We start from the raw sequence: 13,814 nt of genomic DNA on the forward strand, positions 1-13,814 counted from the left end.
CAAAAAACTATGCATATACATGTATATATATATATATTAACTCAAAACATTAAAGACTTACAAACTCAGAGACTCCATTACTTTGGACAGGCTCAAAATACGTCTGGTTCAAACGTGTTTTGTAAGATCTTAACCCTCCCCTTATACCTCTAGTCAAAGTACAAAAACACATACAATTACGGACAGTTTACCGTTAATTGTTTTGTTATAGTTTAGGCCATTAGTTTCCTCAATTAAATTGTTACATATTTTTCATGTCGATCCCTTTATAGCCAACTATATATATACGGGATAGATTTTTTTTTTCATTATTGAAGATCGTACGATTGTCTATCTTTTGAACTTTTGTGGATACTTGTCTCATTGGCAATCATACCACAATTTCTTATATTTATATTGACTCACCAGATCGACACAAAAAACATAACATTTAAAAAAAAAACGTGTTCAGACGTGTAAATGACATCATCCCCAGATGACTTTTTGTAATCTATGTTTGTATTATCCCCGGCAAACACAGATTTATATTTTTACCTAATTAAAAGCGGTGCATTACGTTTGCGTTTAAAAGACATCATCTTTGATAAAAGTATATGATTCCGGACTGTTGTATTGCTTTTTATTTATTTTTGGCAAATGTTCGCGTTTATTGCATGCTAATTTGTGGCTGCACTGCGTTGTGCAAACGGATCAAAATGAGTTATTCAGGTGTATTTAGATTTTTAATGTTAATAAAAAAATGTCATAACATATTAATGTTTACATCACTTCATAATCATGTTATATCGGTGACCAAAATTACACACAAATGAATTTGAAACGTTTTTTTTTTTTTTTAGACTAATACAACTTATCCTTTTATGTACGACAAGAGGTTTAGCCAGGTTATTGAAGATAGGTATCGTGCTCTGTAGATCATTGATAGAGTATTGGCTCATTGTGTCAAGACCTAGCTCGTTCCGATTGTTAAAGAGTGCAGTTATCATAGTGTGGACGGAAATCAAGCTCTGAATTCGAGTTACACGTGCATGGCATTGGGAATAAGTTTCTTCTAGCAAGATAACAGATTATATAGAAAGACACAGATAAAAACAACAAGAAGTACTTCTCAAGAGTCACACTTTAAGTATGTATCTAATATTTATAATTATCAAATTATTTGTAAACAATTCAATGTCCAGTGTGATAAGAATAATATATGTGAATACTTTACCCAAATATAACAGTCGTGTTTACAAATAATCAGACCTAAGTTATCATAAGTCTATTTATGTAAATGATATAAACTGAATAAAGTGCAAAGTTGTTATCTTCGAACTGAAGGGATGGATTATAGCAAGGTGAGTTTTAAAAAATATTGTGCAAGTTAAAAATTATTTTTGCTGTAATATAACTATATTGTAGCACGGTAGTATGTGCATTCCTTGCATCACTTATTGTTTGGAGTCCATAGGAATATTTGTTTAGCCGTTTCTATTTGGAATGGTAGTGCCTATCGTTTGTCCTGACAATTTTTTTTGTATTCAAATTATGATAACAGTCGTAAATACGGGTAAGAAAATAACGAACTATGACATTCGGACAAGAATACGGGTAAGAAAACTAAAAATACAATGACATTCCGTCATGAATACGAGTTAGAAATTAATGTACTTCAACAATGACATTCGGTCGAATTGACAAACTATTGCAGTCAGTTGCGAATAACGGTTTAGAGAATGGTAAAGTATATCAATGTCTAAACTGTAATTAAAAGATGTCTTACACCGATTATTACTATTTTGTCAAGCCGAGTTAAATACTGGAGTATGCATTTCTTACCCTTCCTGAGCACATGAGTTCATTCACCTATTTACTTTTTTAACAACTAGTTTCCTCAATTTTTCCAACAGCGGTTTTTTAAGAGCTATCTTCTAATGTTTAATTAAATTTTGTCTTTTATATTTTCTTTCTATCTACATAGTTATGTCCCTTTCTTTGTATAGTCCTAACAATACATGAATAAGAGTCAATTTTTGAAAATACCACAATGTAAACTACCTTTTGACAAAGTACGAAAAAACATTGTTTGATTTGTAAACATATCACCTTACACTACATTTTGTAATCATTATGCATTTTTCACGGAAGCAATACTATATCAGCTTTTTTCAATTTCGTTATCTGCATACACAAATACTTTGTTACTTATTAACTTTCTTGTTATATATTTATGGACGGCTCATAAAGATGATATAAATATGAAGTTGCCTATCTGAGAGACAACATTAAGCACAAGCCAAAATGACGAGGACGACGACGTCGACGACGCCTAAACCAGCACCATCAGCAATACCAACAAAAACCACCATATTATCAACTGTATATACAACCCTTAACACAACAGCTTCGATAAGGCCAACACCAGAAGGTTTGTATGCATGTATTTTAGTTGATTGATAAATTTTGGGAATAGTTTTCTATCATTTTTTTAGTTAGTTTACGCTGTTTCATATGATATACACCAACCATCAAGATTCGAAGTGCTGTCCATATGAAAAATCATAGACACTTGTGACAGAAAAAAAAATCCTAAATACCTTAATACATTAAGTGCCTGCGTTAAAAATGCATTGATTTCTGCTTTATATACTTAATTGCAAAAAAACATGAAACCCTGACGGGTTATAAATGGAAACATAGTACAATGTATACACAAATGACAAGAAACATAATGCATGATAAATGTTTTTATAAATAAATTCATCATAGATACCAGGATTAAAATTGTATACACCAGACACGCGTTTAGTCTGCAAAAGACTCATCAGTGACACTCGACTCAAAATATAAAAGCCATTTTAAAGATCGAAGTAGAGAGTATTGATGATTAAAAATTCGGAAAGCCTTTAAGATTTGTCAAATACAGCTCATGAATAGTACTTCTGTGGTAGAAAATCTTGTAGTTTAACAAAAAAATCAAGTTTTATACATTTGATATCATTGATAATAAAGCGAGAGTATTGTCTTCTCTTCTATAGATACACTCAAGATTATAGGAGAACATACTCAATTGGAAAGTTAAGACACTTATACCATTCATGGTCAATAAAAAAATCATGAAATTAAGGAATTGAGCAAAATCTTAATCTGCTACCAGTATTTATGCAATTATTTTTTTAAGAGTTTCGTTATTTTTTTATATTTTGTACCCTTTTGCATTGACTAGCTCATATGTTAAGTGTCGATTTTAAAGCTTTTTAGATTTAAAAATTACCAGCAATCAGGGATTGATCATAAGTAAGCTGTTATACAATTTACGTATACGAAAATATGTTGTATGATTAATGCCACACAGCATACGATCGACACTCAGTTTGCTCTTTATGTGTAATGTTTCAAAAGATCAGCAAAATCTAAGCGTTTCTTAATATTTTTAGAAGATGAACATACTATTCACCTATGTTAAGCAATATTTAAAAATATGAGGTCTTTTCTCCCCCTTTCGCCTACAACTTGTGAACATTTTTTTTTCAAGTTTTTATCGATAAGCGTATTCTAAAAATTATAGTTGCCAAACTTTATCGTGTAGACCCAGAATTAAGTAAGAGCACAGACATTGGTGCTACAACTCCGAACCCTTTTTTTTATATCGTTGTGCGTATTCTAAAAATTATATTTGCCAAACTTTATCTTGTAGAAGCAGAATTAAGTAAGAGCACAGTGATTGGTGCTATTATTGGTGTAGTGATTGTAACCAGTGCCATCATTATTTTACTTTATTATTTCACCAAATATAGGTATGTACGAATCATTATTATATTATTTGAAAAGTTATATATTTGGAAATATCTGCACTTGCATGTCCCTGTGCACAAAATTTTTGTTGTGATTTAGTTTACAAAAACCATGAGCATAAAGCCGAGTCATTATCATAAAGATACAAGTTTGAAGATTACCAAACTTAGACAAGGCTCATACGAGCGCTTATTTAAAATATATAGATATATAAGGCATGGAGATGTTATTGTTACAGATCAGCTCAATTATCTATAGTAAAGGATCCTACAAATTAATGTAAGATACAGTCACAGAAAATAATTATATTCATAACTACGTCTGAGTCAGTGACAACTCTACAACATATTTTTATATATATATACATGAACATGCCTTTAACGGTTGGCACGTGTTACCTTTCCTCGTCAGTTTTAATCTAGCGGCGTACTACAGTACATGATATATAAGGCATGAAGATGTTATTGTTACAGATCAGCTAAATTATCTATATATATATGTACGAGCCTTGTCTAAGACTGGTTATCTTCAAACACTTGTATCTTTATGATAATGTTTTTTTGTAAACTAAATCACAACAAAAGTTTACTGGCACAGGGACATGCAAGTGCAGATATTTACAAATATATAACTTTTCACATTATATAAGATCATACAAGTACCGATTATCAGGTTGGTCTGCATATTAATATTGTTAAGTATATGCGGCTTCAGTCACAATATGAAAGACGTTTTTTTGTTGAGAGCGCAGCGATCGAACGAGTAAGTCCAAAAATGCTTCGCTATTGTGTTGAGAAGCTGATATATATATATATATACAGACAACCGAGATAATAGATTTACCGGTTTGTATTTTTTCTGCTAGAAACAGGTGTTTTCTTTCAATGGTCAAATATAAAAACGCAAAGGTTTACATTATTTCGTAAAAGTTTGCATTAAAAGAACTTAATTTGGGAATATTTATTTAGGGGCCAGCTGAAGGACGCCTCCGGGTGCGGGAATTTCTCGCTACATTGAAGACCTGTTGGAGACCTTCTGCTGTTGTTTTTTTCTATGGTCGGGTTGTTGTCTCTTTGATACATTCCCCATTTCAATTCTCAATTTTATTAAAACGCATTTTAGGTTCACGCAAACATATGGAATTTATTTTATAAAACGTGGTATGGTGCTTCCGTATGTATTTTAAAAATAAACTTGATAAAATTGCAACACTGAAAAAGTTTCGCATTCCTCATATCTAATTAAGGGTTAGTGACCATACCCTAGATGTTGAAATGGGAAGATACAAAAATGTACCCAGAGACCAATGGGTATGTAAACTTTGTAATAAACTTGATGATGAATACTATTTTTTTCTATATTTTTAAAACTGAACTCAACTTTAAGAGATTGCTTATTTTTAAAGATTAATAGTATTAACCCTTTCAACCACTTTTAAAGCTAAAACTACTTTTAAATCCTTAATCTGTGCTTTTGACAGAAGTTGGTGACGTTATAAAGCAATCTTTAGAATGCGAAAATGATGTCTATGTCCATCTAAGGTTATATAACAATTTATAACTTTGTTGTTTTTTTTATCATTATATTTGTAGATTTTTACTCTCTGTATTATATATTTGTGTTTGCTTGATCCATATGGGTTTATTTTGCAAATAAAATTATTATAATTATATATTTTCTTAATATGTTTTTTAAGGAATAATAGATTTACTTTTTGTCGAAATCTCAAACGACGAACTTGGTCTACGGGATCTAACTACAGTCAACACAACCCACTAGAACCAGACGAAACTGGTACCAGTGATCCTCCTCCTAGGACAGAGAGACAGTTGTTTTCTATCTCAGACCAGCCGGATGACGATGGATATTTGTATGATGAGATTTTTGATGCTTCAGAATTTACTGATGAAAAGACAAAAAGGTCTATAAAAAATTTGTATACAGCAACACGTACACATGAAGATCATATTCCAGATCTGAATCTCAGAATTTAAATGCTCAGAACTTTTTTTTTAAATATTTCTAAATGAAAATATTTTATGAATAAATGAGCGCTGTTCCTGCTTAACGGCAGAGCGAGTTCCATTATGGTGAATGGCAGTTATATTCAAAAACAATGTTTTAAAACGGCTTACAACCTTCAAGTTCATAAATTGTTTACTTACTGTGTTATTTGTTCTGTCAAGAACCAACTTACAAAATCATTAACAATTAAAAGTCAATACTAGTATATAAATCATTCAAGGGGCCTCGATGGCCGAGTAGTCTAAGTAGTTAGCATTGTAATCACCAGCCATGCAACACTGACGTTGTGAGTTCGAACCCTGCTCGTGCGGGTTCACTCGTTTCCAATCTTAATTGACTAGGATTGTCAATGTTCTTATCGAAGGTCGGTGGTTTTCTCCGGGCACTCCGGCTTCCTCCTCCAATAAAAATTGACCGACACTAAATGCTGTGCTTAAAAATGGCATCAAAATACAAAAAACAAAACAAATGTAAATCATTTCTATAACTATCAGTAGAAATATAGCACCAAGGAGGTTCAACACATTCGAAGCAACCGTATTACAAGAAAAATCAGAAATAGTGGAGTGACCAAGCCAACATTTTTTCAACTTTAATGGACCACCCTACCTGCAGGCTAAATTATGACTTTTTGGAAAGAGAAATGTTTATTCTTTAATTTTTGCTTCGACGTAGAAAATAAGGTGCATTTTTTTTAAAATAAGGTCAAAGGTTAGTGATTTAGTTTTTCACTATTGTAAATTTATTTCACAAAGACTATAAAAAGTCTCCAAAAAATATCTGAATTGTAACTAAACAAGAAATTCATAGTGAAATAAACTGCGACACTTCATTTTAAACGTAATTTGACAATAATGAAACCAGCAAAATTTTAAAGCACATTTTAAAGGGAATTCAGACTAGCACAGTCAGAAGTCTACTTCGTCAAAATTATCTCCCCATTACGCCAGTTCATTTTCACAATCGTAGAAATGGAAGCCGTTGTTGGGATGACGCGCTACCAATTTTGATCTTGGAAACTGTTAAATTTATCCACATTGCATCATTACGATCCTTATATGTCAGTTGTATTTTCAAAGACAAAAATATCAACTAGCTAATGAGCATCAGTTAATAATCTTTTCTGCAATGATTCAACTTAAAACTATTGTCTGATCCACAGGCACTTGTCTCAAATTTTTTTTTCCTATATACCTTAATATAACCACAGGCACTTGTCTCAAAAAAAAAAATTCCTATATACCTTAATATAAGCACTTGTCTCAAAAAAAAAATCCTATATACCTTAATATAACATTAAGGTATATAGGAATTTTTTTTTGAGACAAGTGCCTGTGGTCTGATCGGTTGTCAGGTGGAATTTTCAAAAATTCATAAACATTTAAAAAAAATTCTAATTAAATATTTTGTGGAAGGGCAGACTAGACTTTTATAGTGTATGATAACTATAAACCTTAGTTATCACACACAAAAAAATAGTTTTCGAAGATATGCATTTTCATCATCCAACTTGAAAACCTGTCGTCAAGTGCTTTCAGTAAAAAATAGCTATTCGAACACACCTTCTCTGTTTTTGTGACTCATTAGATAGGTATTTCACTTGACCCATATATTTCATCTTTTAGTACTGTGATTTTTTGGTGTTATAAAGTCAACCTGTAGCTTTAATATATAAAAATGATAGAATCTGAAGCGAGACGATATATGAAATATTCTTACTTTGTACGATATAAAGACAAAATACTCAACTCAAACACGCCCTAACATAAAAAGGTGCACTCGATTTTCTCTTTTCGAAACAATTGTTACCTATTTTTTGTAATTTTTTAATTCTTCAGTCCCATAATGGAAGGGCAGACACGAAAATTACTGAACTAATAGATTGATATGTTTTCCGTCCGTGGTAATTTTTTCAAAAAAATCGGAGGTTATGCATTTTCATCATCCAACTTGAAAGATACCCATGTCGTCGACTTGATATCTAATTGTTCTGCTTAACTATGTACTAGATAAATTGAAAAATTATGCAAATAGTGTTTTTAAGATAAAAACACCTCGTAATTGAGAAGAAAATTGCAATTTTGTTTGTTTCTATTAACTTTTAAACATTTTGTCACTATAGTAAACTATACAGTAGTCTTTTTTCGCCTTCTCTAATAAAGAGCTTCGATTATTTTGTTCTATTTCAACCTGGTTTTCGACTGAGCAACAAAATAGAAGATAGAACAACCGAATATCAATTCATTTTTTTTTACATCGCATGTACTTCTAAAGATATATTTCTGAATTTTACGACATTTATAAAAAGAATCGAAGTCATTGACAATTTGGTTTTTGCTTTGATGTATATTTATTGTCAGTCACAAATATTTCACAAGGCAATTAAATCAAATTAGTTTAATGATGGACTAAAGTTTCAGCGTATATTCTAGCTCTATGAACTATTTAGGTTGTATTTAAAAAGAGTGGTTGTATGTGGTATTTTAACAAACAAAGGGCATGACAAATTTCGAAAATCTGACATCAGTTATCGTTTTCATCGTCGCGTCTTCTTCCAATATTGATCGGTGAGTAAATAAATTATTCAACTATCAGACCTTCCCATGAACAAATATTGGTATACGCGGGTTTCTATTGGTTTCATACACAGTTTTTATTGCAAGCGGTTTTCCATTGTCCGTATACGTACAGACAAGGTCTTGAAGGAAATCTACTGACATATAGGTCCCCCAAAGAAAACAGAGTATTTCGAAAGTTTTCACATGGGGAAATTTTCACTGGCATCTTTTGTGGTGCCAAACTTCACCCTTAGCGTGTTTAGATCATCATGAAGACACCTGAATTTTCCTCCGGATCATACAATGAGGCGATAAATGCACTTCAAATGTTCACGGCGATTCCTAATCTCCCGTTTTTGGCAAAACTTTTTGGAATTTTTATCTTCAGTGCTCTTCAATTTGTTTATTCTTTAGTTTTCATGTTGTGTCATGTGTACTATTGTTTTTTTGTTTGTCTTTTTCCTTTTTAGCCATGGCGTTGTCAGTTTGTTTTAGATTTATGAGTTTGACTGTCCCTTTGGTATCTTTCGTCCCTCTCTTTTTATACTTGTTTGGCTTTCTAACTATTTTGATCTGAGCGTCACTGATGAGTCTTATGTAGACGAAACGCGCGTCTGGCGTATCAAATTATGAGCCTGGAACCTTTGATAAATATCATAACTTGAAAGATTGAAAGAAGAGCAAATTCACTCTTCAATGAGATGAATTATATCACATTTACAACATTTTCAGATGGTACCATCATCGTGGAACAGAGCTGAAGGTATGGGACCAATATAATATGCCAATGTCACAGGCACTTGTCTCAAAAAAATATTCCTATATACCTTAATATAACATATTAAGGTATACTGGAAATTTTTTTTTGAGACAAGTGCCTGTGAGGAATAGCCAGAATTTTTATGTAAACAATGGAATTATGTAGGATAATGTTGTAACAACACTATAGACTAATTGCCCGAATCCGGCGCGGACGTTTGCGTTTTTTCATTGGACATTTGCGCTTCAAATCATAGGATATTTCGCTTTTAAAAAAAGGACATTTGCGCTTTTTACATAGGACATTTTTGTAATATTTGGTTTTTATGACTATCCTGCCATTTTATCTGGGCTTGACCGGCAGGTTTGACCTTAAAGAGTTAAAATTATATTTTTCTTCTTTATAATTAAAAGTTTAAAATTTGTTTTGCAGCACATTTCATAGCGGCGCGGGACGTTTGCGCTTTTTATTGCGGATACTTGCGTCATCAAACGGCCTTCACCAATGAGTAAAATGTATACCGCATATAGTAGGCATTTTTAAAATATACCCCGAAATGACAAATAAAAACAATTCAAACGAGAAAACTAACTACCTGATTTGTGTACAAAACAATTAACGAAGAACAAACATGATACGACAGCAACAAACGACAACCACTGTATTACTGGCTCTATACTTTGGACATCACCATCCGACATGCGCATACAGAATGCGGAAAAAGGGAGGAGGGTAAACGTGAGTGGTGGCGACAAACCATTCTGGCTCTTGACACTAGTCTAACAGTTTGAAATAAGAACAAACTGTACAAATCAGTTGAAATGGTCTTATCTCATCTAGTCGATACAAAGCACACAGAAACCGTCACACAAACACACAAGACGGACAGTACTCTCAGACATCTGAAAGATACTTCCTATTATGGTTACTTTTCATTACCAAACGATATTGCTTGGCAACCGATTTTACAAGCTATTTAGAACCTCTCGAATGTCCATTTTGAAAAGAAGATGCGCATATCAATGCACCCCATACAATGCGTGCATGTGTACATATTATAGAGGGGGGGGGTTCCAATAACAGCAAAACATTAAATTGATTTGGCTTATAACAAATAACAAGGAATTAAAATGGACAAAATCAGATAACAGTGAATGAAATATTAAAATAAGTCGGGTCCTAGACAAATCAGTATTTCTTATTACGGGTATAATCCTTTGTAATGAACTCCATTTTCTATGAACATGTTTTTTAGAATTATGCATCTAGATATGTATTTGGTATATTCTTGTCTGTTCGTCATCACCATGTCGGACATTAACTCAAACTCTCTTTAACCAATTTACATAAAACTTTAGGAAATTGATATGTCTATTGACGTGAGCTCCCTATCGCTTTTTATAAATTTTAGTTTTTTAAGTTTCTGAGTAATGGGGTTTTATTCAATACAAATTGTGGTTTTTTTCTTCAGTTTTCTTATAATATCTCAAAAATCTTTTCGCAAATTTGCAAGGTATTTTTGGTGAATTGTTTCAAACTATTGACATGAGCTCTTTTTCAATTTTTATAAATTTAAGATTTTACGTTTCTGAGTTAAGGGGTTTTATTAATTAATAAAGGGCTGCGCTTTGGCGCATGATACGCCCGTTGCTATTTTAACTTGTCTTTTATGCTTTAAATGAATTTATATGATCAACTAGAAATAGTGTGAGCCCTGTCAAATACCCCCCCCCCCCAAAAAAAAATAAAAATAAAAAAAATTAATAAATAAAAATGCACAGAAAAATTGGCACTATTAAGGTCAATAGAATATAAACAATTTGTCAAAGTTGCATAAAATTTTGTGAAAGTGTTAGTTATTGTCCCAAAATTGGAAAATCCCCCCTTTTTTAAGCATAAAAATTCATAACACGGAAATGTAAAATCTGAAATTTATAAAAATTGAAAGGGAGCTTACATCAATAGATATAAACAATTCAACAAAGTTTCATGAACATTGGTGAAAGCCTTTTTGAGTTATTGTCCGAAGCTTTCAAAAAAACTTTTTTTATGAATAAAGCCCCTTAAATCCAAAACTTAAAATCTGAAATTTATAAAAATTGAAATGGAGCTTACATCAATAGATATAAACAATTTACCAAAGTTTCATGGACATTGGTAAAAGACTTTTTGAGTCATTGTTCGAAGTGTTGAAAATCCCCCCTTCTTTATGAATAAAGCCCCATAAATCCAAAACTTAAAATCTGAAATTAAACAAAAAACGAAAGGAAGCTTACGTCAATAGATATAAACAATTCACTTAAGTTTCATGGAAATTGGTGAAAGTGTTTTGGAGTAATTGTCCGAAGTGTGGACGACGGACGGACGGACGGACGGGCGTATAAAAAGGGGGGATTTTCTAGTTTTCGAACATAAATACAAAAGCGTTTTCAGCAGTTTTCATGAAACTTTGCTGAATTATTTATATCTATTGTTGTAAGCGCCCTTTCGATTTTTATTAATTTTCAATTTTATGTTAAGGGTTTTATTCATTAAAAAAGATGGTATTTTCCAGTTTTCAGACAATAACTCAAAAATGTTTTCAGCAGTTCTCATTATACTTTAATGTATTGTTTATATACATGGTATATATTGACTGAAGCTCTCTTTCATTTTTTTACGCCCGTCAAAATTTTGACGGGACGTATTATGGTATACAAATGTCCGGTGTCCGAATGTCCAGTGTCCGTCCGTCCGTCGTACCGTATGTCTGTCCGGCGTAAACATGTCACACAGTAACTTGAGAACGACTTATCCAAATTTCATGAAACTTAACATAGTTGTTTCTTATGATGGTCAAATGATCTGTATATTTTTTGGTGAAAATGAGATTAAAACTTTTTGAGTTACGGCACTTTGTAACTAAAACAGGGGTGTGTTTTATTCACATGTCGCATCGTATCTCAAAAACGATTCTTGAATATGGCTTAAAACTTTAAACACTTCTTACTTATATTAATCTTAATATCTGTATACTTTTTGGTGATGATTCAAAATTTTATTTTTGAGTTTTTGAGTATTTTGTAAAAAGGGGGAGGGTTTTTTTACATGTCGCACCATATCTCAAACACTATTTATGATTATTGCTTAAAACTTTACACATGTCTTTGTTATATTAATCTAAAGATCTGTATACTTTTTTGTGATGATTCAAAATTTCATTTTTGAGTTATTGAGTATTTTGTAAAAAAGGGGGAGTTTTTTTTTTACATGTTGTGCCGTATCTCAAAAACAATTTATGATTATTGCTTAAAACTTTACACACTTCTTTGTTATATTAATCTAAAGATCTATATACTTTTTGGTGATGATTTAAAACTTTATTTTGGAGTTATTGAGTATTTTGTTAAACAGGGGAGTTTTTTTTACATGTCGTGCCGTATCTCAAAAATAATTTATGATTATTGCTTAAAACTTTACACACTTCTTTGTTATATTAATATAAAGATCTGTTTACTTTTTGGTTTTGATTCAAAATTTTATTTTAGTGATATTTAGTTTTTTGAAAGAAAAAAAACAGGGTTGGGGGTTTCACATGCCCCGCCGTGTCTCAACAACAATATATGGTTATTGCTCAAAAATTTCTCAGAAACTATTTATGATTATTGCATAAAACTCCCACACAAGACATCGGGCGTATCATGCGCTCATGGCGCAGCTGTTTATTTTATAAATATATGATATGACATTGAGAAGTTATCGAATATTCCAAAAGGCGACGGGCGTATCATGCGCTCATGGCGTAGCTGTTTATTTGTTACATAATACTTTTTTCAGCATTTATTGTTGTACAGTTATAGAAACTCACACATGCTTGTAATTTAAATATTGTGTAATAATATGGAAATGACGAATATGTCAAAGAGACAAAAATGATATCTAGTAAGGGCAGCTATGGTATCAAAGTACATTTTGTTGGTCCAATTGACATAGTTCTTGTGTTTGTTGGTACTGAAATATGACCTGAAAGAGTTTGAATATATGTATTCGCATTCTGGCTTTTTTAAATGTCCATTTAATGAGGTGTGTGATTTTTTTTAATAAGACTATGAGGCAAAGTTATATATAGGATAGAAAATCAAAAGCACCAATTATAAGCATGTCAAGCAAACAATGTATCAAGTACCTCGAACCAATTTTGACACGCCAAAAGTGCTTTATTCCACTATTTTCAAAGGCCTGATTTGAACATTTTTTTTGGTACCAAATCTACTTGTGAGTAGTATACTTAGATTAGTAGGGGGACAATGGCTTGACGACGAAATAAATCTTTGTTTGTAATGAGTTTAATATGTGCAGCTTCGGAACCCAGTACATGGTGGGAACTTTCATAGTACAATGTATTGGGTGTTTTGAATAGAGCTGAGTCTATGAACCATATAATATAAAGTTAACTGGTTTTAAGGACCTAGTCCTTAATTGAGATCCTTGTCAGATATTTCTAGCCATATGTTTTCCTTTTTGTCATATTAAAAATTGTTCTAATTAAGTATGTTCGTACGGGAAACAAGGAACATTATCATCATACAAAACTAGAGGCTCTAAAGAGCCTGTGTCGCTCACCTTGGTCTATGTGAATATTAAACAAAGGAAGCAGATTGAAAATTGACTACAAAGGTCAATAACTCCTACTCAATTGACCATTTCGTTCATGT

At 32.0% G+C, this 13,814-nt stretch overlaps 1 protein-coding gene across 2 annotated transcripts; it reads left to right on the forward strand.

The window, feature by feature from the left end:
• Nucleotides 1–1,195: 1,195 nt before the first annotated feature.
• Nucleotides 1,196–5,942, forward strand: LOC134710293 (uncharacterized). Of its 2 annotated transcripts, none has more exons than XM_063570594.1 (4): nt 1,196–1,340; nt 2,230–2,410; nt 3,680–3,779; nt 5,474–5,942. In XM_063570594.1, exons 2-4 carry the CDS (start codon nt 2,284–2,286, stop codon nt 5,769–5,771), a joined length of 525 nt encoding a protein of 174 aa, XP_063426664.1. In that variant the 5' UTR covers nt 1,196–1,340; nt 2,230–2,283; the 3' UTR covers nt 5,772–5,942. The 2 variants fall into 2 exon arrangements, with proteins under 2 accessions (XP_063426664.1, XP_063426665.1); XM_063570595.1 differs by lacking the exon at nt 1,196–1,340 and adding an exon at nt 1,353–1,552.
• Nucleotides 5,943–13,814: the final 7,872 nt, after the last annotated feature.

Source organism: Mytilus trossulus, chromosome 3 (assembly GCF_036588685.1).
Source record: "Mytilus trossulus isolate FHL-02 chromosome 3, PNRI_Mtr1.1.1.hap1, whole genome shotgun sequence".
Taxonomy (NCBI): Eukaryota; Metazoa; Mollusca; class Bivalvia; order Mytilida; family Mytilidae; genus Mytilus; species Mytilus trossulus.

What these genes read in the sequence shown, in the direction of transcription:
- LOC134710293 (XM_063570594.1), top strand. Translation starts at nt 2,284, where the DNA reads ATGACGAGGACGACGACGTCGACGACGCCTAAACCAGCACCATCAGCA. An exon ending in GATAAGGCCAACACCAGAAG is followed by an intron (nt 2,411 to 3,679) that starts GTTTGTATGCAT and finishes TTTATCTTGTAG; the next exon opens with AAGCAGAATTAAGTAAGAGC. An exon ending in TATTATTTCACCAAATATAG is followed by an intron (nt 3,780 to 5,473) that starts GTATGTACGAAT and finishes ATGTTTTTTAAG; the next exon opens with GAATAATAGATTTACTTTTT.